At 42.6% G+C, this 23707-nt stretch overlaps 3 protein-coding genes across 10 annotated transcripts in view; 2 read left to right on the plus strand and 1 right to left on the minus strand.

Annotated features, from left to right (window-relative positions):
- The window catches only part of Slc47a1 (solute carrier family 47 member 1), a 38098-nt gene extending 36813 nt beyond the window's left edge, over positions 1-1285 (plus strand). For all 5 annotated transcript variants that reach the window (XM_013365773.4, XM_078042990.1, XM_040269618.2 and 2 more), the window contains one exon: positions 281-1285. In XM_013365773.4, coding sequence (XP_013221227.2) covers positions 281-507 — 227 coding nt within the window. In that variant the 3' untranslated portion in view covers positions 508-1285. The remainder of the gene's footprint in view (positions 1-280) is intronic.
- Positions 1286-2485: 1200 nt separating this feature from the next.
- LOC101970809 (multidrug and toxin extrusion protein 2) overlaps positions 2486-23707 on the plus strand; it is a 54849-nt gene continuing 33627 nt past the window's right edge. For 3 of the 4 annotated variants that reach the window (XR_013436402.1, XM_005341503.3, XM_078042993.1), the window contains exons 1-8: positions 2486-2743; positions 2920-3021; positions 9288-9356; positions 9838-9986; positions 10642-10684; positions 11323-11367; positions 12588-12685; positions 14341-14438. Coding sequence is in view for 3 of the 4 variants with exons in the window: in XM_005341503.3 (XP_005341560.2) it covers positions 2495-2743; positions 2920-3021; positions 9288-9356; positions 9838-9986; positions 10642-10684; positions 11323-11367; positions 12588-12685; positions 14341-14438 (853 nt within the window). In the remaining variant the exon portion in view is untranslated. The remainder of the gene's footprint in view (positions 2744-2919; positions 3022-9287; positions 9357-9837; positions 9987-10641; positions 10685-11322; positions 11368-12587; positions 12686-14340; positions 14439-23707) is intronic. The other variant, XM_078042992.1, reaches the window with a different exon arrangement.
- LOC144376195 (calpain-10-like) lies at positions 19551-21640 on the minus strand. The gene is made up of 2 exons (XM_078042998.1): positions 21109-21640; positions 19551-20351 (listed from the first exon to the last, which is right to left on the minus strand). Exons 1-2 carry the CDS (start codon positions 21582-21584, stop codon positions 19877-19879), a joined length of 951 nt encoding a protein of 316 aa, XP_077899124.1. The 5' UTR covers positions 21585-21640; the 3' UTR covers positions 19551-19876.

Raw genomic sequence — 23707 nt, forward strand, 5'->3', positions numbered from 1 at the left:
CCCCAAACAAACAAAAAGACACCAACTTGAAGAACTATTCATAGTCATATAAAGGGGCAGCAGCTTCCATACCCTCCATCTTATCCACACACACATAGGAACTTGCCTCTAAACATTCTTTCCCAGCAGCTAAAATATGATTTCTTTTATTTATTCTGGGTAGTAACCGCTTCCTGAATTAACTTTCTCCCAGCTATTACCACAGGTACACATCACCTTTTATACAAACAAAAAAGAAAAAAAAAATCCCTTTGAAGCTAAGTTCCTTTTTCTCCCACAGTGGGTCCTGAAAACCATGGAGAAATTTTAATGAGAGATGTTGGAAAAAAAGATGAGACTCAGTTGGACCAGCAGATGCCCCAAGAACAACCTTCACCTGTCCATCCAAAGAACAATGATAAATTGTCTGTGCCACAGTTGGTTCTACGGCGAGGACTCCTGCTCGTGGGCGTCATTTTAATCTTGCTATTGGGGATTTTAGTGAGAGTATATGTCAGAATTCAGTGATGTGCCAAGAGAGAGATGGTCAGTCAGGTCAAGGGATACAGATGTTCCTCAACTTACAATGGGACTACCTCCTGACAAACCCATTGTAAATTTGAAACTGTCACAAGCTGGGGCTGGGGTTGCAGCTCAGTAATGGAACTCATGCTTAGCTTGAGGGTCTAGGTTCAATCCCCAACACCACATGTATGTAAGTTGACAGTGCATTGAATCCACCTATCCTACCATTCAGTGTGAGTAACACAGCACACGGTGGCACATGATGGTGGGGCTGTGGGAGCTGCAACTTGCTGCTACAGCCCAGCATCTCAGAGAGGATCATACTGCGTTATCTCGAACCTGGGAAAAGCTCCAAAGTACAGTTTCTACTGAATGTGAATCACTTTTGAAGCATCATAAATGGAACCAGTGTTAAGTCAGGGACTACCTGTACTTTTGAGCTTACATACAAATAATTCATAGGCTTAGCAGCGGCAGTTCATTTTCAGATCCTGTAATTTAGTTGTGACTGTGGATTTTAAGAATGGAGAATTCAAAGATATATTTTTCTAATGAAGCAGAGAGACTAAGAAGGTAAACGGTTTATTTTGGTTCAAGGCGATGTCTGAAAGATGATGCTTGAGAAAAATTCACTGTCTTAACTAAGGACCATGGTGTACCATATTCACCTGACGCTTCCATGTTTCTTCTGCCCACTGTTTTCTAAGACACAACTCCATATAAAAAGTGCTTTAGGATTCTTACTGTGTGAATTATTTAATATATTTTACAGTACATCTTTCTTTGTGTCTTAGATTATTATTCAATGGCAGATGGCAAATTGTTTAATCTTCAGTTGGGGGCCCAGATCTCGGGCACTGTGGGTGCATAATTGAGGCAAGTCTTTAGAGCTGTTAATTATAATTCCTAGGGGTGGTGGTGTCAGAGGACAAAGTTTTAATAAAGGCCTTAGATCAAGTAGTAACCCTACTTCTTACAGCCTTCACAGTGTTAAGTACACACTGCTAATTCAGCAAACCTCTACATACTAAGTAAGGACAGTGCTCGAATGGATACATGACTAGGCTTGGCCTGTGCCCTGAAAGAACAGATAATGAACAAAATCAGAAAAGTTCGCTACTGTTAATAAAAACCACCCAGCTGCTGATTTTTTTTTTCCCCACTTTGCATTGCTGGGGATGAACCCAGGGTCTTGCACTTGCATGTGCTCTACCACATGGCTACACCCCCAGCCCTCCAACTTGCCTGCTTTGGTTGGAATTATCAAAAGGGATCTCTGCCTTCAGGACTTCATTCTTCCTGGGCCCCTAAATCGATCCTCATTCTCCAGCCACCAAGGTGAAGAAGATGTGCAGTGTATGTGGCCTTCCAGGTGGAGCCTGGGGGCCTGAGGCATCCACAAGGCCGACCCTACCCCAGCTCTTTATTAGGAAGCCCTCAACTCTCTCCTTGGGCCCCCCAACCTGATACCCCTGGAGCTCTAGAGGTATCTCCCACCCCTGCCCTTTTCCTTGGCCCCAGAACAGGTTCCTCTAGCTGCAAGGTGCCATGGCTACACAGACTAGAAGCCATACTGGCCGCAGTTTCAGTACCTTGTCCCCGCAGAGCCTGCCGAGACACTGGGGAACAGTAGGGTGGCGGTGGATGGGGATGGGGGAATGCCTGAACATCCCTTCAGCTGCGGCCTGGAGAAAGGTGTCCCCCGAAAGTGTTCTGTGGGTGTGGAGGATGAGGGAATTACAAAGTCCACTCTCCCTCCACACACCTTTTGCAACCTGTCTTGACGCCTAATAGAAACTCATCATCCTAGAGCTGCCCTCTTGGGCAAGCACCCCCTCCCCCCCCCCCTCCCCCCCGGGTTCTGGGTGTTGACGGTTGGACTGGGCGCCCTGGGCATGGTGGGGGGGGGGTTGGCTGCTGGTCTCCGCGGCAGTGGACCATCGGCCGGCTGGGCAGGGAGGGGCGGGGCGGAGCAGGGAAGGGCAGGGCCATGCCGGGCGGTTTAGGTGTAGGGCCGGGCAGCCTCGGCCTCGCGCGCTCGCATTCGGTGAGCGGGCTTGGAGCCCCATCCAGAGCCGGCATGGAGGTCCCCGCAGCGGCCACCGAGTCCCCCGCGGACCAAGCCCTCCCACCGCCCGGCGTCCTCTGGCGACGCGGCTGCCTGCGGGGCTTGCGGGGCGCGTTGCCCTCGGACCTGCGGCGGGAGGCGCTGGAGCTGGCGGCGCTCGCGGGCCCCGTGGTGAGTGCGGTGGACCTCGCTGCGCCCGCCCGACAGCCCGCCGCAGCTGCAGTCGCGAGGCTTGGGCGCCCCTTGGGGCGGCTTTCGCGCCGTCCAGCGCGTTCCCCACCTGGCTGCGCGAAGCCCTGGTGGGAGGGTGGGTGTAAACTCCAGTTTCCTTTCTGTTCCCCGGGCAGTTCCTTGCACAGTTGATGATCTTTCTCATTAGCATCGTCAGTTCCATATTCTGCGGACATCTGGGCAAAGTCGAGCTGGATGCTGTTACACTTGCTGTCTCGGTGGGTGTTTATGTCCTTTTATTTGAGCTGATAACTGCAAAGTCTCAGCATTTTTATTTATTTATTTTGTTTTGTTTATTTATTTATTTATTTATTTATTTATTTATTTATTTTGGTGGTGCGGGGGTTGCGCACACTGGGCTGATGCTCTTCCACGGAGCTACTACTCCCCCCCCCCCCAGCCCCAGCACCAAGCTTCAGAATTTAAATTGTGTCATGTCCTCCGTGACTTTTTTTTTTTTTTTTTAGAGGATCTGGGTCTTGCTTACAGATACTGTTACCTGATCTTTAGATTTGAAGTAGATGGTGTCAGCTACGTAGACAAAGCTTTCTGAGCAGATCTCTAATTATAGAGGCACCAGGTCTTGTGAGGAATGTTAACAAGTAGATAAATTGGGCATATCTACTAAAATGAAAAGAACTGCATTCTTTTTTTTTTTTTAATTTATGAAGTCAAACCAAAGCTATTTTCACAGTTTATTGGATCACACCAGCTCACCCCTGGGAAATGTGCCCTTCCTCCTTGGTTTGAAATTACACTTCTTTAGATGTCTTCCTTGGTCTGTTAGTGAGAGTGGAAAACTGCTTCTCTTGTATTTAATCCAGGTTTTCAAAGAAGGTGAAGACCCATCCTTCTTTTTTTCCCCCCCCTTCCGTCCTCCCTAGGAGATGGGAATGCACAGTGAGATTGTGGAGGGTCATAGAAGTTTCTCATTCAGTCTCATCGGAGGAACCCTGGCTATGTGGAATCACATTTTATTTACGGGATCTTTACTGTATTTGGTGAACTGATCTGTTGTGCGAACATTTCTGCTTTCTTTGAAAGTTTAGATTGGCCCTTCAGAAAGTCAAGAAGGAAGATGGGTTTTTATATAGGTCCCTTTGTCCTCTTCAGGAAAGATGAGCTTGGCCCCTGCATGGCACAGGGCCGCAGAGCCCAGGTCCACTCTGTGCTCCTGGTCACCCATGGGTTATGAATGTGTATTAATGGGGTGATGATCGGAGGCCAGGATTGAGGTCTGCTCTTTTCCTGTCTCTGCTTCCCAACCTGTACCCCCTCCAGAGCTCATTTCTGGGCAGTGCATCCTACACTTTTCGCTGTTCATGATATCTCATGGCCATCAGTGATCTCAGCCCCTGAATGCTCTCTCTTGTCTCTGTTGGAAGTGTGACTTGACCTCCCTGAATCTATTTCACTGTCTCCAGGACCTCCAAGTCCTCTTTGGGTGCCCCTTTCTGCACATTTTCATCCCTCAGTGTGGACCACAGTAGGAACTTTCAACTTTACTTTTTCAGTCTCTTTTTAGCCCTGCCCTGCACACTTTGCCAAACAGGCAGCACTTGACCTCTCAACCTCCCATTTCACAACCCCCCCACTCCTTTTTGTCACCCCTCCCCTTCAAGACTCACCTTTCATTGTGTTCTGGAACCTTCCTTTCTCCTCCAACCTCTTAAGCTTTATATATTACCACCCCATTAGAATAAACCTATCAAGATCTTCTTTTTCAATAAATACATCCCTGTCCATCCATCCTGCTCTCTGACCTTTATTACCTATGTTCTTTGCCAGAAGCTGACACTCTGTCTTCATTTCCTTCTTTCCCATTACAGTCCAGCCTCTGTTCTCCCACTTCTCCATTTAACTTGCTCTGACAGTTGTCAATGACTCCTTCCCACCCCTTTGTCAGGACAGAGGACTCACCTTGTACTCTACTTCCCTAGCCCCCCAGGAACCTGCCATCTGTATTTCATCCTGGTCCGCCTTGGCTACCTGTGACCTCTCTGATAGTTGCACTCTACTTCCTCTCCTCTCCCCTCTTCCTTCCTTTTTCAATGCCCCCTGTTTATTGGTGTCTCCCAAATTGGTACCTCCACCCTTGACTTGGGCTTCCAGCATAGCACTGCTTGCAGGATGGATCAACTGGAAGACACGGGGATTTCTGGAACACAGAGAGTTTGAAGCTACTCCCTGGAGTTGCTAAGTACTGCCTTTCTTATTTTATTTTTTAATTGATTGTTCAAAACATTACAATGCTCTTGACATATCATATTTCAAACATTTGATTCAAGTGGGTTATGAACTCCCATTTTTACCCCGTATACAGATTGCAGATTCACATTGGTTACACATCCACGTTTATACATATGAGGGATAGGAAAGGCAGCAAAATACAACAGACACTAGTATGGAAGTATGCCTTTCTTATTATTTTTTTTTTTTGAATTTTAACATTTATTTATTTTTTCTTAGTTCTTGGCGGACACAACATCTTTGTTGGTATGTGGTGCTGCTGAGGATCGAACCCGGGCCGCACGCTTGCCAGGCGAGCGCGCTACCACTTGAGCCACATCCCCAGCCCCCTGCCTTTCTTATTTTTAAAAAAAATTTTTGTGGTCGTGGGGATGGAACTCAGGACCTCACACATGCTATGCAAATTCTCCACCACTGAACTGCACCCCCTACACTCCCAGCACCCCTCTTTTATTTTTTAGACCCCCAATTTGCATTACCTAGCAAGCCCTCCTAACTTTATTTCCATCACTCCTTAGAATTCCTGTCTTCCTTCTGTTTTACACTCCCCTCTTCTGGACCCTTCTCCATCCTTCCTGCTCCCCTCCATCTGCCAGACTTTTGCTGACCTCCCAAGACTAGAGGCCCTCTCTCATGTTCCCATACTCTGTGGCTGCTGGGTCTTGGCCCTGCATGCACTGTGCTGAATATCTCTGTCTCTGGTCTCTCTTTCTTGCTGATCCATCTGAGAACTTACATTCATTTTTGCTCAGCTTGGTTCCTCATACAGATTTGGTTTAACCAAATATTTCAGAGAAACACATAGCTCAGGTGTCCTGCCCTGAGAATTACTCTCATCTGGGCATCTCCTGCTTTGTCTATTTTTCTTCTCACCTTCAATCCCATCCCTTTATGATTTCCATCTGTAAACATGGTGAGGATTTAAAGCATTATTGTATATTTATATAGAGTTCTATGACTCCTGTTCTTTCATTTGTCTTATTAAAATTATTTTAAAATGTACATGGGGGAAAAACACTAAACTAAAATGTTGTATGTAGTTGGTGAAAGTTTTCTTCTCTCTTTCTGTGTAACCCCAAATCCCACCCAATGATAAAGGAGATAGAAAAGATTTCCTAGTTTTTGATGTAAAAATAAAAAGAATAGACTAAATACAGATCTACAATTTTAGAGAAAGGTCTGAAGATGGCGGACAACCCGTGGGAAGGTTGGTGTGTTCCACAGGCAGGAATTTTTGCAGATAAGGTAGTAGATTGGGACCTCTGCTGTCAGCTCTTGACAACTGGGTGGGGATTCTTTGCTTTTAATCAGTTATTAAATTGTAACTAACTTCTGGGAAGACAGTATACAATGACTTTATTTATGAAAACCAGATACATTTTTTTAAAAAATTGCCTGGGGCTGAGAGTGTGGCTCAGTGGTAGAGGGTTTGCCTAGCATGTGTAAGGCCCTGGGTTCAATTATCAGCACCACAAAAGGAAAAAAAATTGACCTTATGAACAATAAGGTCAAAAATAAGATCCAACTTTTTGTAATATAAAAGTATTTACATCAGTAAAGTCTTTTAAGTGAAAGAACATTTGTTTATGTTCCATCGTGTTCCACAAAGACTTTGAGCTGATTGACATAAATACATTCACTATGGAAAGATAAATAAATAGCTGTAGCAGTGGAGTGAAGGAACATGGATGGAGGGAGACTGGAGGGGGGCAGGCAAGGGCAGCCCCAGACCAGCTGCAGGTCTACTCTTAGCTCCTTGCTTGTGTGATTCTCAGTGAAGCAATATTGTATTTGCTATGATCACTTTTGGATAAGCTGAGTTACAAAGTTTCTGATACTTGCTTACTCAGATGGTATGACCTGGACCATTTATTCAAAGGAAGGAGGGTTTCTCTGGAGACTGAGGCATAGAGGCATTTATTTCTCTTATAGATTCCAATACAGTGGACACTACATTTGTGTCCTAGACAACTTGCCATGAGAGACACTGTAGCAATTTTTGTCCCATCTTTTGTTATAAAGTTGTGCATGATAGGGAAGAGGCATAATAATAGTTTAAAATAGTAAAAGTTGGTAACAAATGAAGCAAAGGGGTTCTGACTGTATTCTATGGCCAGCTGAACTTGACCAGGGATGAGCCATGAGCCGTGAAAGAAGAATATTATCCCAAGCCAACAAAGTTGGCCTGCTTACCAAAAACTAAAACTAAACCAAAGGAAAAAACTCCACAACCTTTTCAGAAATTAGCACACTTCACCTTTTCCTTTTATGGAAGGCTGAAGTGGCTTTAGAGGAATTCAGCATTGTGGCATCGATGCCTCACGTCCATGTCTTCATTTTGTCATAAGCCCTCTGGATCTCATTTGGGTCCTGGCTCTTGCCTTGTCGGGTAAGCACTGGGTATTCCATGTGTATGGCCTGTTACTGGCCTCCCGGGGTTAGTGTTTCAGTCTGTTTTCTTTTGCTATAAGAAAATACCGGAGGCGGGGAATTTTAGAAATAAAAGAGGTTTATTTAGATCACAATGTTGGAAATTCAAGAACATTCACTGACTTCTGCTTGGCTCCAGTGAGGCCCTTCTGGCTACAACCCAATAAAGTCTATGACTTCATGGTCAGAGCACTGTGAGAGGGAGAGTTCACGTGGTATGACAGGAAGCCAAAGCTGGGCATAGTGACACACGCCTGTAATCCCAGCGACTTGGGAGACTGAGGCAAGGTGGATTGCAAGTTCACAGCCAGCCTCAGCAACTTAGTGAGGCCCTATTTCAAAATAAAAGATTTTTAAAAAGGGTTGGGGATGTGGCTCAGTGTTTCGGCACCTCTGGGCTCAATCCCTGGTACCAAAAAAAAAAAAAAAAGAACAGGGCCAAGCTTTCACTGCAAGACTCCCCCCCACACACACACACATTTCTTTGTTTCCTTCTTTTTTAAAAATTTATTTATTTATTCTAATTTGTTATACATAACAGCAGAGTGCATTTCAATTCTTACTACACACATAGAACACAGTTTTTCGTCTCTGGTTGTACACAAAGTAGAGTCACACCATTTGTGTCTTCATACGTGTACTTGGGGTAATGATGTCCATCTCATTCCACCATCTTTCCTACTCCCATCCCCTTCTTTCCCCCTCCCTCCTCTTTGCCCTATCTAAAGTACCACACACCTAAGCTCCTCCCCTCATCTGTGGGATCCTCTCTGTGCACTGGGTTGTGGGGGGACTGGGTAAGGTCCTGTTTCTCACTGGAGGACTAAAGCCTGGGGTCTGAGTCAGACTTCCCAGCTCCAGTTCACACCATTTCAGTAAGCAAGTATCAAAAACTTTGTAACTCAGCTTATCCCAAAATTAGGAAAAGTGATCATAACATCATATATGCAAAGGGTTTAGGACTGCTTGGCACATGGTCCATGTTCAGAAATGTTTGCTGTTGTTATTTTTATTATTTTAGATACGTTTTTGTGTGTGCATGTGGTGCTGGGAATGGAACCTAGGGTCTTGCACATATAAGGCCAGCACTCTGCCACTGAGCCACACCCTCAGGCCTAGTTTTTTATATTGAAATGTACATCTTACTGGCAGATCATGGGCATGGCCTTTAGACACTAACCACAACTTTTATTTTATTTTTGCTTTATAAATTTTTATTTGTGCATTATGATTATATGTAAGAGTGGAATTCACTGTGCCATATTTGCTCACGATCATAATATAATTTGCTCCTAGGACCTTCCCTTTCCCTCTCTTTTTTCCCTTCCCCATCCACTTACTCTATTCTACTGATCTCCCTTCTATGATTTTTATGTTAATTACTGCACTAACAACTTTTAAATATGGAAATGGTAATGTGCTACATAAAAAACTTATTTTCTAGGTTTTATTTATTTATTTTTTTAAAACCTTATTTATTTATTTGTTTATGTGCAGTGCTGAGAATCAAACCCAGTGCCTCACACATGCTAGGCAAGTGCTCTACCACTGAGCCCCAGCCCCAGCCTATTTTCTAGGTTTTAGATTTTCCAAATCAATGCAGGGTGATCATAGTCCTTTGGTTAGAAGGTCCATTTTTGTTTAGTTGACAAGGACCCATGTGGACATCCATTTGATCTGAAATGCAGAACCTTAAGTATACAACTATGAGTTGCTGTCTAAAATTGAGCCCATTGTGGTTCCTTGGTGTCAAGGGAGCTGTTTGGTGGTGACACTGCCGCAGCTGTCCTGTTGTGTCTTGCAGGTTGTGAATGTTACAGGGATTTCGGTTGGAACTGGCTTGGCCTCGGCTTGTGACACATTGATGTCTCAGGTGAGGACCCCCTTGCCCAGAGAATTTTGGGGGCAATTACCTTTCCTAATAGAGACTGCCTGGGGAGAACTATCCATCTATGGTTTGTGGCCCTTTATGTGTCAAATGCAATGCTGCTAATGATGGTGAATATGGCACACTTGGCTTCAATATGTCAAAAGACAAAATTACAACAAATCTAGTTTATGATCAGAGTGGCCTTTATTTGCTGTTTGTGAATGGGGACCACAACCTTCTGTAAAACAGAGTAAGCGCTCTCACCAGGCCATACCAGAATAGAGGATTTTAGAAGGCGGGTAATAGTCTCAGTACCTGGGAGCAGGGACCAATTGTCCCATGAGGTATAGAAGGCCACAGAGGCCAGCTAGCTTACTGACTGGCTGTGCTGGGAAGCTTTGCCTTCACTGCTGGGCTGAGGGGGCCACTGGAAGTATGGCCTTGGCCGGTGGCATTCGGTGGTACTCTTTCTGTTTTCTCCAAGTCCTTTGGAGGCAAGAACCTAAAACGTGTTGGGATCATACTGCAAAGAGGAATCCTCATCTTGCTGCTGTGTTGCTTCCCTTGCTGGGCCATCTTCATCAATACCGAGAACCTCCTCCTGCTCCTGAAACAAGACCCTGAAGTCGCCAGGTCAGCAGCCTCTCCATTTCAGAATCCTAGGTGAAGAGTAAGCGGCTGTCTAGGCTGGGGGTGTGACTCAGGTAGAAAGCCCACTCATCATGTGCCAGGCAGAACAAGAAAAAGTGTCCATTGGCCATTCATTGTACCTGTGTTGGTATTTTTAGTCCATTAGATGGACTTGAACCCTTTGATATTGGAAGCTGTGACTGTGGACCCTAGAGTCCCAGGTGCAGGGACTGCCTGACCCAGAGATAAGAAGCACCATAAGGGTGCCATGCCCTTGGCTCCATTTCCCTTTATGTTGTCCCTCTATTTTGGTGCCCTGCAAATGCACAGAATATGTTTCCCCTGACAAAAGTAGAATACCACATGGTTGTCTTCATTTTCATTTTTTTGGAGTTGGGTGTTTTTTTTGTTTTGTTTTGTTTTTTTTAACATACAATTTAACATAAATTCCGGCATGGCCTCTGGTGTTGTCCTGGAGTATGGGATCCCTTCTAGAGGACTCTCGCTCACTGTGAGGTGGTCCTGATGCTTTCAGAAGGCTTCTGAATTGTGCTCAAGTTTGAGTTCATTTTGATCTGTTCACCGCGGCCCCAGAAATCATTATTGATTAATATTAATTATTAATATTAACAGAAGACTCTTTGGTTGTTTATTCCAGGATAGCCCAAATTTATGTGATGATTTTCATTCCTGCTCTTCCCGTAAGTTTCCATGCTGCTGTGTTTGATTTGAAGCAACTCATGGGTGTCACCCTGCACTTGCCTCTTCCCCCTCCACCTCTTGTTTATTTATCAAAGAACTATTAATACAGAAGGTCAACATTTATTTCTTGGGCCTGTCTTCCCTACCTTGATGATTCTCGGAACTTGTGCCACTCTAATGTCCAACAGTTTAGGTTTAAATCAAGAAGGAAGAAAAAAAAATCCTTCTTGATTCTTTATCCCATGGTTACTTTTGATCACATATTATTCAGAATGTTTCCTGAGCTCCCTGGGGAGCCACGCAGAATGTCAAGGTTGTGGCTTCTTCTTCAGCCAGTTACAATTTACCTTCCTGCTCTTTAGGAAGTAATCTTCCATCTACTCTGGGAAATTCTAAATAGCATTGGGTGTCTTAGCATTTAATTAGAGTAATTCTAATTTTCTGAGTTTGAGATCACATAATCAGGAGGAAATATCTTATTAGAAACCAAATCTGGAACTGGGAATATGGCTCAGTTGTAGAGCCAAGCATACATGAGGCCCTGGGTTTAATCCCTAGCCCTGCAAAAACAATAAATGAAGTAAATAATGTGGGTACTGAAGAGTGATTATATTTGTTTTTCTGTTTAATCTTGTAGGCAGCATTCCTGTTCCAACTGCAGACAAGATATTTACAAAGTCAGGTATTGATTCTTCTCGTATTTTCAATCTATAGTCCTGGAAATGTATATTAAATATCTTCAATAAAAGCAATTCATATTTTCCCCTATAATTATTTTCCATATCTCCTGGAGTTTTCTATCAGAGAGCTGTGGGTCCTTGTATCATCCAGCACAAGAGAGATACCTATGTCAATCTGTCTAGTTCCTCTGGGTCATCTCTTTTTTTCTTTCTGTAGCTCCCACACCCACCCACTCTTCTAGGGGCTGGTGCTGGCTTTGCATCTGAGGTGGGATCTGGCGCTAAGCTTCTGAGTTAGAGGGTGAGGACCTGGATTTATTATGGCCACCTTCCTGAGACTGCATGGAGCCCACCATGCTTCGTTGGTGGAGACAGAGGAGGGGAGGAAAAGAGAAGGCCAAGGGTGGGAGGTGGGTGAGTAGGGACAGAGGCTGAGTTCCCCCTCATTGTCTCCTCCAAGTCTATCCATAGGCAAGCAACCTGCTTGCCATTAATCATAAAGTCAAGGTCTGGCAGGAGTGGGAGGTAGCTCAGTGGTAGAGCTGTTGCCTACCATGTACATGATTGTACTTTCAATGCCTAGCACCACACAAACAAACAAAAAAAACCAATAAATAAATAAATATGGAGGCAAAATTGACTGAAGCCAGAATCCTTGCTGCTTTGATAGCAGTCTACTCTGCTTAAATACAGAGGTAGTAGGGATTTAAGGAAGTTTTACCTAAAGAAAATGCTTATCTGAGTACTAGCACGGAGTAAACAAAGAAACGAGCAACTGGCACCATAAAACAAAGGGCTGAACATTGTATGCACACCTGCTACGAGTCAGGCATTGCTGAGTGCTTTGCACCTGAGAACTTAATCCTCGCCTGGGGAGCAGTCCAGCAGCTTGGCCCCAGCATCTCCCGGATGCTCTCTCTTTTACGTGTCTTGCCGGGGCCTGTTTGCTCTTCGTGTGAATATTCCCTCTTTTCTCTCTCTGCTTCTGTTATGAAAACTGACCTACCAGGGCTTTTAGAAGCATTTAAAAACTTCCATTGGCTTGGCCAGAAGCTGCACTAATAGAGGAGACACTTCTGCTTGTTTCCGCCTCTGGCCATTCCAGTCTTGTGTGACTTTACCATCATTTAAAATTGGCACTTTGTTTAACTCTGATTGTTCACTTCACAGCCTCACTAACTCGCTTTTGAAAAACGAATGATTTTCTGTTTGGGGATTTCAGGGCATCATCATGCCCCAAGTTATTACTGGGATTGCAGCGAATATTGTCAACGTGGGCATGAATGCTCTCCTGATGTATGCCCTGGACCTTGGAGTGGTGTAAGTTGCAACCTATTCATTCAGCAAAGACTGAGTGTCTACTGTGTGCTGGCTCCCCTCCTAGGGGCTGGAGAGACAGGGAGTGAAGCAGTCATTAGAGGGAATACGGTCAGGTGAGCAAGCACACCTAGTGGTCATTGTTCATACCTGTATGACAGGTAAGAGCTTGCTGTGTGGGATCCCCAAGGAGGATCAATCAGCTCTGGAAGTTGGAAGGGCGAGTGGTAGAGATCATTTAGTTGGAGAGATAGGGAGGGGTCTTGGAGGAGTGGTTGTGTAAGCTGATAGCTGTGCGTGGAAGTCGTGTTAGCTTGGAGGGAGTTGCTACTTTAAAGGCTGAGGCAGAGGGAGACAGGTGCCTACAGAGATTCTCCCAGTATCTCTGAGTGTTAAGAGATTGAGCCGAATTCCATTTTACTAAGCTTGAGGAAATGAGGGTTCCACAGAGAAAAGGTGGTGAGTTTGAGCTCCCCTTGGTAAGCATCCTGCACTGGAGGACTTGCACCTCTAGCCCAGAACCAGCCTTGGCACTTGTGTCTATTGAGTGGCCATGCCACCATGTGCAGACCAAGCCACAAGATTTTTGAGGCACTTCGGGGTAGTGTGTTCCTTTATAAAGAAAAATAATTTTAGTGGATCATGGCCAGCACTTTTTTAAAAGGGAAATATTAAGAATTAAACAGAATAAAGTGAAATAGACTAGAAAGTCTGAAGTGCATCAACTATTATGGCTTTTTTATGAGACTCTTTTCAGTTCTCTATGGGTGGGTGAGTGTAAAGATGCTGATAATTTGGGCACTGAATAGCAAGGGGAACTATTTTATTACCATTAAAAGCTATCAGGTAAATTATAGCAGAGGATCTGAACATCAGAACACATTAGTGAAAACCCACATGTAACATCTTCCTTATGCTCAAAAGCTGAAAGAGGCATTGACTGTGGGGGAGTCAGAGTGCAGCAGGCAAGAGTGAGGACAGTGGATTGACCACCCAGACAGCTTCTCCTGTGACGTGAACCTCAGAGACTGTCTCCTAGGAGTTCCGAAAGAGACATAGTCAATGCAGTTTGAGGATTGGGAAAGGGAAGAAGAAATTTAGGAATAGGTTAACAAATGATTAAAGGTGACACTGAGAATGAAATTCAAAAATAGACAAAGTGACAGAGTTCCCGTGCTAGCATAGGGCATTTTTATTTATCACAGTCGGTGATAAAATGTCACCTACTGAAGATGCCCCAAGGTTGGGTTCTAATGAGAAACAAGTTTATTATCTTGGGAAATAAAATTCTATGACCTGGATCAGTGTTTTGAACACAGTTGCTGGTTGATATATCCTTTCTGACTGCTTATATCTTAGAAATTATATGACAGATTTTTTTTTTTTTATCAAGGCAATGGCGGTAAGTCTTTATCTCCTTTTATTTTCCAATTGATGGCTAGTAACATTGGGTCATTCCACAAAACTCAAATCTTGCTGCAAAGAAAAACGAGTCTATCATAAATGAATTTAGTGTTTAAAACATCCAAAGAAGATAGCCCAAGAACTCCAGGCTTATCTAATAACTGTCACCAGAGAGCAAAACTGGTCAGGGGCCACCTGGTGGTGTATACTTGGAAGGATCCACTCAGTGGTAATGATGGCTTTTTCTCCTTCAGAGGATCTGCTTGGGCCAACACCACCTCCCAGTTCTTCCTGTCTGCTCTTCTTTTCCTCTATGTGTGGTGGAAAAAAATCTACATCGACACCTGGGGAGGTATGGTGACATTGTTTTCTTACCTTATGTCACTTGATATTCAGGTAGATGTAATTGTGATTTCCAATTTATTTTTTCTCACAAGGTGTTCCGGTTTTTATCTTTTGGGAAATCTAAAATATTACATAAATGTTTTAAGTTATTGAAAATATAAAAGTTTCAGGGTGATGTGTGATTTTTTTAGGTGGCTTTGTTCATAGAAGACTATTTATAGCTATTGAGTTTTGAGAACTAATATTTAAGTCGGGCATGGTGGTGCTCGCCTATTATCCAGTGGCTTGGGAGGCCGAGGCAGGAGGATGGAGAGTTTAAAGGTAGCCTTAGTGAAAGCAAGGTGCGAAGTAACTCAGTGAGACCCTGTCTCTAAATAAAATACAAAATAGGGTTGGGGATGTGGCTCAGTGGTCGAGTGTTCCTGAGTTCAATCCCTGGTACGCCTCCCCCCAAAAAAGATCAATATAGAATAAATTAAAATTACTAATACAAAATCCTAATTTTTTTCTTACAAATTATCCTGTTGTATGAAAGTGAAATTTGATTTATGTTTTATCAACTCAAGTGAGTAGACTAATCTCTGTGAAATAATCAGAACCATTTGTGACTTAGCTAAATTCCCTTGGGCATTTAGCAATGCATTGGTAAGCATAATGTTAGATTTGTTTTTATTTCTGTTTTTCTATTTTCCCATCTTTATTAAGGTGCAATTAACAAATTATACACATTTAAGGTTTACAACGTAATGTTTCAATATACATGTATTTTGTGAGATGATTGCTGGTGTATCTTCATCACCTCATACAGCTACCCTTCTGTGTGTGGCAAGAATATGCAAGATCTATTCTCTGGGAAAACTTCAACTGCACAGTAGATCATTATTAACTGTACTCACCATGTTGTACCTGTAGTCTCCAGAACTTATTCATTTTATAACTGAATGTTTGAACCCTTTGAACAACATGAATCCCTTTCCCCTACCACCTAACCCTTGGTAACTCCCCTCCTGCTGTTTCTGTTAGTTCAACTTTTCAGGTTCCACACATAAATGAGATCATGCAATATTTATTTTTCTGTGTCTGGCTTATTTCACTTAAAATAATGTCCCCTGGATTCATCTGTATAGTCACAGATGCTAAATTTTTAAAATAATATTCCTGTGTGTGTGCACTACATTTTCTTTATCTGTTCATCTCTTGATGGACACGTAGGTTGTTTCCATATCTTGGTTATTGTGAAAAATACTGCAGTGGACATGGGAGGTCAGATAGCTCTTTGAATTCCTGATTTCATTTCCTTTTCTTCTTCTTGCCTCATTGCTTTGGTTGTTATTTTTAGGACTATATTGAATAGAAGTGGCAAGGGTGAGAACATGTCTTGTGCTCGACTTTAGAGGAAAAGCTTTCAACTTTTCACATTTGAATATGATTTTAGCTGTGGTATTGTCATGTGTAGGCTTTAATGTGTTAAGACATATTCCTTCTACACTTAATCTATTGAGTTTTTATAATGAAAGGATATTGACTTTTATCAAATCTTTTCTGGATCTATTGGGGTAATAATGTGGTGTCACTTGTATTTATCATATCCAGGGATAAACCTCACTTCATTATGAGTGAGCACCTGTTAATGTGCTGTTGAATTTGGTTTGCTAGTATTTTATTAAGAATTCTTGTATCTATATTCACCAGGGATATTCACTTGTATTTTTTTATAGTAATGTGTTTATTTGAATTTGGTATCAGGATTATTCCAGCCTCATAAAATGAAGTATGGAACTATCCCCTCCTCTTCAGTTTTTGGAAGAATTTAAGAAGAATTCCTCCTAAATGTTTGATAGAATTCATCAATAAAGCCATCAGATCCTGGGCTTTGCTTTGATGGTACATTTTGAATTACTGATTCAGTCTTCTTACAGGTTATTGGTCTGTTCAGATATTCTGATTTTTCATGATTCCATCTTAGTGGGTTTTATGTTTTTAGGAATTTGTCCATTTCTTCTCAGTTATTCAACTTTCGAATAATTGTTCTTAGAGGTCTCTTTATATTTCAGTGGTATATGTCTCCTCTTTCATTTCTGATTTTATTTATTTGAGTCTTGTGTTTTCTTAGTCTAGCCAAAGCTTGTCAGTTCTGTTTCTTTTCAAAAAACAAAGTCTTAGTTTCATTGATCTTTTCTATTGTGTGTGTGTGTGTGTGTGTGTGTGTTGTGTTTCATTCATTTCTGTTCTAATCTTTGTTATTCCTTTTACTAACTTTGGGTATAGTTTGTTCTTTTTCTAGTTTCTTGAGGTGTAAAGCTTAGGGTGTTTATTTGAGGTCTTTGTGTAGGACTTCACTTCAATAAACTTTCCTCTTAGAATTGCTTTTGCAGCATCATGTTTTTGTATATTGTATTTTCATTTGCATTTGTTTCAAGATAATTTTGATTCCCTTTTGGGTTTCTTTGGTTATTCAGGAGTGTGTCATTTAATTTCTACAAATTTTTTATTTTCTAGTTTCTCCTATTATTGATTTCTAGTTTGCTTCCATTGTGGTCAGAAAAGACATTGATATGATTTCAAGCTTCTTAAATTTGTTTTGTAGTTTAATATGTGGTCTATCCTGGATAATGTTCCATGTGTGCTTAAGCAAAATTTATATTCTTTGGTTGTGGGATGGTCTGTTTGGTCTAAAGTGTAGTTCAAGTCCAGTGGCTTCATTATTGATTTTCTGGGTGAATGATCTACCCATTGTTGGGAGTAGGGTACTGAAGTGTCCTACTATTTATTCTTGTATTGCCATTGATTTCTCCCTTTTGATATGTTAATATTTGCTTTATATATTTAGGTACCCCAATGTTGGGTTCATATATACTTATAATTGTTATATCCTCTTGATGAATTGATAACCTTTATGTAATGACTTGGTCTCTTTATATAGTTTATTACTTAAATCTATTTTGTTTGATATAAGTATTATTACCTCATCTCTTTTTGTTTTCACACAGGTAGCACAACTTTTTCTTCCTGTCAGTTTTAATCTATCAGTGTTTCTAAAGGTGAAATGAGTTTCTTGTTATCAACATATAGTTGGATCATAGAGCATAGTCACTCTGTGTCTTTTTGTTGGAGATTTTAATCCATTTACATTTAAAGTAATTCTTGGTAGGTTAAGAACTTATGATTGACATTATGTTAATTATTTTTTGGCTTTTTATAGACTATTGTTCCTTTTTTGCTCTCTGGCTGTCTTCTTTTGATGAATTTGATGATTCCTTTCTCTCATTTTTTTGTTTTGTTTATCTACTATAGGTTTTTGCTTGGTTGTTACCATGAGATTAACATGAAACATTTTAGTTATAACAGCCTGTTTTGAACTGATAACAACTTCAATCACACCTCTCTTCCGTTTTACCACTCCCACTCATGTTTCCATGTTACCATTGTATCTTTTCATATTATAATATTCATTAACAAATTACTGTAGCCTTTTGTCTTTTAATCCTTATTCTAGAGTTTCAAGTGATCTGTGCATCACCTTTACAATACTAGACCATTCTGAATCTGACCACAGTCTTACCTGTTCTAGGGAGTTCCCTTTCTTATCACTGCTCCAGCTCCCTGTTGGGCTCTAAGGACACCTTCCTTCATGCCATTCCATTGGGTGCCCTGCACCCTTATGCAGTTCTTATTTCCCCCCTTTATCCTTGTTGCTCAATTGGAATGTGTAGTCTTTAAACATCCTTCCTGTCCATCTGGACACCAATTAATTATTTTTTAAATTTGTTACATTACTTTTAATTGAAAAATCATAATTATATTACATTTATGGAGTACACCTTGAGACTGTGATGTATGTATGCAATATGAAGTGATTAAATCAAGCTGATTAACATATCTATCACCTTACATTTTTGTGGTAAGACATTTAAAATTTACTTTTAGTTATCTTGAAACATAGTACATTATTATTAACTACTTCTTAGTTATTTTGAAAGATACAATGCATTGTTATTGACTTGTCACCCTGCTCTGGAGGAGATCCCAAAGCTTATTCCTCCTGAAATCTGAAACTTTGTGGTCTCCAAACCAATAACTTCCTCCTCTCTCCCATCCTTGGTAGCCATCATTTTGCTATCTACTTCCCTGAATTTACCTTTTTTGAGATTCCACATATAAGTGAGATCATGTGGTATTTGTTTTTCTGTCTGGCTTATTTTTACTTAGCTTAATGTCTTTTATTCATGTTTTCCCAAATGACAGATTTTTATTCCTTTTTAAGGCAGAATAGTATTCTATTATGTACACACACACACATACACCATTTGTTTTATTCATTGGTCCATTGATGGATGTGTAGGTTGAAGACATGATTCCATATCTTGGCTATTGTCAATAATATTACAATGAACATGGGGTACAGATATTCTTTTGACATATTGATTTAAATTTCACTGGATATATTCCCAGTAGTAAAATTGCTGGATCATAAGTTAGTTTTATTTTTAGTTTTTTTAGGAACCTCCCTCTTGTTTTCCATAATGACTGCATTAACATTTCTGCCAACAGCATACAAATATTTGTCCCCTTTTCTCTGCACTCTTGCCAATACTTGATGTCTTTCATTTTTTTTAAATAAAAGGTATTCTAACTCTTCTATCTCATGGTTTTAATTTACATTTTCCTAATAATGAGTGATGCTGAACATTTTCTCAGGAACCTGTTGGCCATTTGTATGTCTTCTTATGAAAAGTGTTCAGATGGGACCAAATTTAAATTGCATCTGATTTTATTCTATGTCTTGCGTCTTTGGTCCCAAGGATGCATCATTAAAGTCATAAATTACTGAACATTTAAAAGCCATGTAGGGCTGGGGGTGTAGCTCAGCAGTAGACTCTTTGCCTTGCATGTGCAAGGTCCTGGATTCTATGCCAGTGCATGCACATTCACATGTGCATGTATACGCATAGGCATGCGCACACACGCGCGCGCACACACACACACACACACACACACACACACACTATAGAGAAGTATAAAGAATAATATAACAAACATCCATAATTTGCACTACCAGTTTTAACAGATGTTAAAATTCTATTTTTCATCTCCCATTTTTTTTCCACTGGAGTATCATTTATGACAAACAAAAGGACTCAAACATCCCACATTAGAAGAAGTATAAAGAAAATCTTGGCAAGTCCATTAACAAAACAAAACCCCGCAACATTCACATAACAGCTTAGAAAGGCACACAAAACACCAGAGCAGAGGCTGGGGCGCGGCACAAGCCAGCGATCCCAGCAGCTGAGTGCCAGAGTTCAATCCTTGGTTCCAAAAAAAAAAAAAAAAAAAGACCCAAACCAACTAGAAGACAAAACATGAAGACGTTTATGAAAAAACAAAGTACCCGGAAAAGTCACAGGTGACTACACGTCGCTGACATCTTCTATACCAACTTCCCTAACGAGCCTTGATACATTTCACTGCAACAGAAAGGGGTCTGGATTTTGCAGGGTCGCCAGTTGGGTGGATGACGAAAGTTATCAGCCTTGACTCCGCCACCTGCTTCCTAGACTCTCTGCAGGACACAGCCACGTGGGTCCTGCCACGCTCTACTGAAAGGACTGGTGGAGGGAAGAGGGGACCTCTCTCTGGAGAAGGGGCAGAGCGCCAACAGGCATCGGGTAGGCAGGGAGCGCCTGCGGCCACAGCCTTACCAGCTCGGGGACTGAGAACAGAGCAGCTGATCAGACACTGGTCCTTCAAGCAGAGCAGCTGCCGACAGGTCCTGTGCTCCCAGCCATGGGGTCTGTCTCGCTGGCCACTGGTTCCTGCTAAGTCCTTCAGGCTCCACCTCTCTGCCAGGCCACCAGTTAAGTCCACCAGGGCATCTGCCACCTGCCCTGCCCACAGGTGTTCATAGGACCCGTAGACCCTAGGGGACCACAGCGTCGTGGAGTGAGCCTCAGCAGGATTCTCGTCTTCCAGTCTCCACTCCCATCAAGCCTCTAACTGTAGTTGTCACCAAGTCTCTCCTTGTAGTTGTCGTGGTCTCTCCTGCAAATGCCCATCAACTGTGTCCCAGCAGCTTCTGCCATGCTCAGACACCTTCTGGCCTCCAGTGCTGGCAAAGTGTAAAATGAGAATGGCTCAGAGAGGCAAACGCCCTCGTCCCTGGTGCTCCTACCCCATGCGCAAATATCAATGGGGTCCCTGGCCAGCCCTTTCAAATGCCTGCCTGTGGGTCAGCTCCTTCAGCAAGTTGCTATCCACAATCTAAGAGGGAAAGCTGTGCAATCAAAACTCGCAAAGAGGACTGTGACAAGCGAGTATTGCCACCCAAGTGGCTTGCTCCTCTCCAACAACTGTTCAGAGGCCACCTCTCCTGAATGTTCAAGGACAAGTACGCAAAAATACTTTCTTATTGGGTCTGAGAAAATGCAAAGGAGGACATGTCTGTCCTTCCTGCGGAGCGACGACCCCACCTGGACTGAGAGATGGGGAGGCAGAGAGTGGGCAGGGTAAGGGCCAGCCACAGGCCCCAGAGCAGAACACCTGCCTCTGGACCCACAGGCCTGGCTACCAGAGCCTGAGGTTGCCAGGCACTCTGCGGCCCTGAGCAAAGAGCCACATATGGCTGTCACAAGCCAGGATGTCCAGCCTGGTCCTGCTGCTCAGTGCAGCACACGTACTTGGCATAGACCTTTTCCAGTAAGGGAAGCCAGAACACATCCTCTCTCTGGCAGCGGGAGAAGCAGAGTCTCCCTGCAAGACAAGGCAGACGGTCATCTATGGTCACCTCCTCCCATCGTCCAAACTGCCAAATTCGACAGGTAAAGAGGCCACAGTATGTCTGGTCGGACCAGCTCGGCTGTCCTGGAGGGAAGACCTGGTCCAGGAGATGCCGACTCTTCTGCAGGGCGGCGCAGGCACACAGGAACCAGCAATCGCCCAGCAGCCCCTGCTTCACCTGTCCTTCCCAAGGGTTATCTGGGAATAGCCGGGACGTGGCACAAATTTCCTGGGGCCGCCTCCAGGTCATGTCCTCCCGAAACTGGGCCAGCGGTGTGGACAAGTTGAAAAAGAGCGACGAGTCGGAGGCGGGGAACGCCGCGTCCCGGAAGAGCTCCCGCGCCGGCGCCGGCGCCTCGCCCCGGCCCGCCAGCATCTTCGGCGCCCTGAGCGCCCATCTGCAGCCCGTGGACCCGGCCGCCGCCGCTGCCGCCGCTGCTCCGCGCCTCTCATCTCCCATTTTTTGAAAGAAATTAAACATTACAAATAGAGTTTGTGCTGGAACTAAATTCTGCCTAAAATATCAGAAAAAAACCCGAACAATTTTTTTAAAGAAGATTAGTGTTAATTTTTCTCGTACCTCCAAGAAATCCAGAGGTATTTATCTAGGGATGTTATGTGTCTCCATGATTTCAGGATCCTCTGCTGAGCACACAGAGGTTCCTAGTTGGAGTGGGAGTAGGGAGCCAGCCTTATTCCCTGGCCACACCCTGCACCTAGCACAGGGCTGCTTCCTTTACCAATCACAAAGGTGCACATTCTGGCCACATTGCACACCAGGGGTTGTGTGCACCTGTGAGGGGCACTGTATAGATTAGTGGAAATCTTGATTTGAGGCTCATTTTTTTATTTTGTTTTATAGTTATTTTGAAACATAGTATATTATCATTATATTTTGTTTCACCCCCACCCACACTTTCCATTCCCAAGGTCATGGACCAAGGTGGCTCCAGCATTACTATCAGATTTCATTTGGTGGGAAGGAAGAAGTAGGACACCCACACACTCTAAGTACATTCCCTGAACTTTGCCTAAGCCAATTTTGATTTTTATCCCTTTGGCCAATGCTTAGCCTTAAGGCCATCCCAAACTGCAAGAAATGTATAAGTGGTCTCTAAAACTTGATATCTTTGTTTCTGTAAAAGATGAGGAAATGGATTTTGGTAGAAAAATAGTGGCCTTGTGTCACATTTGAAAACTAAGGAGCACTGAGGAAATGCTAATGGTTTTGACTCCTTAATTTGGATACATTCACCTGAGATACTAATTTATCTTGCCAGATTTCAAGCATGTATGAGAAGGATGTTCTTTTTATCATGTTACCAATGGAAGTAATGCTTCTCAATTAAGGATTACACAGCTTTGCTTTGTGGTTTCAGGTATCCTCAACAAGAAGGGTGAGTACAGTATAATAAGATATTCGAGGGAGAGAGAGACAACTGATTCACACAACTTTTATTATAATATATTGTCATAATTATTAGTTATTGTTATTAATCTCACTGTACCTAATTTATAAATTAAATTTTATCCTAGGTATGTATAGGAGAAAGCATAGTATATTGATTGGTACTATCTGCAGTTTCAGGTACCTCCTTGGGACCTTGGAATGTATTCCCTGTGCATAAGGGTGGTCTACTATACTCTGAAATAGTGGGAGGCTAATTTCTCTTTGTGGTGCTGTGGATTGAACTCAGGGTCTCATGCATGCTAGGCAAGCACTCTACCAGTAAACAACACCCCTAGCCCTTTTTATTTTATTTTGAGATGGGATTACTTTGATTGTTCTTGAACTTGTGGTCCTACTACTTCATTCTCCTAAGTAGCTAGAATTATAGTTAAGTGCTATTGCATCCAGCTGAGGGGTACTAATCAGAGTGTTCTTGCAGCAAGAATAGTTTTGTACACTCTCATTTAAAACAAAGTTAATCTGTTATAAAATAAAAACAAGCTTGGGTCCTTTAACCTTAGGTTTTTCAGTGCTAGATATGGAGCCCAGGGTCTCATGCATGCCAGGTGAGCACTCCACCACTGAGCTGTATCACAGCCTTCTTTTCACTTTTAAAAGCAGATTTGGGAGAAAGGGGTAGGGAGGGAGCATGGGGGCAGGAAAGATGGTGGAATGAGATGGACATCATTACCCTAGGTACATGTATGACTGTACATATGGTGTGACACTACATCGTGTAGAACCAGAGAAATGAAAAGTTGTGCTGCAGTTGGGCACAATGAATCAAAATGCAATTTGCTGTCATATATACATAATTAATTTTAAAAAACAGATGTGGATAAGTGAAAGCTTAGGAAATTTCTCAGCTTCACTATGCTCAGCCTCCACATTTGAATGTGAGGAGCCTTCATCCATATTCTGTTGTTGTTTTAGATTATTTATGTTTCACAATCAAAATTAGAAAAATTGTCTGTTTATTTTTTAACAGCTACACTGAAGCAAAATTTACATACATAAACTTCACTCACGTAGAGTGAATTTTTTGCAAA

Source organism: Ictidomys tridecemlineatus, chromosome 3 (genome assembly GCF_052094955.1).
Source record: "Ictidomys tridecemlineatus isolate mIctTri1 chromosome 3, mIctTri1.hap1, whole genome shotgun sequence".
Classification (NCBI taxonomy): Eukaryota; Metazoa; Chordata; class Mammalia; order Rodentia; family Sciuridae; genus Ictidomys; species Ictidomys tridecemlineatus.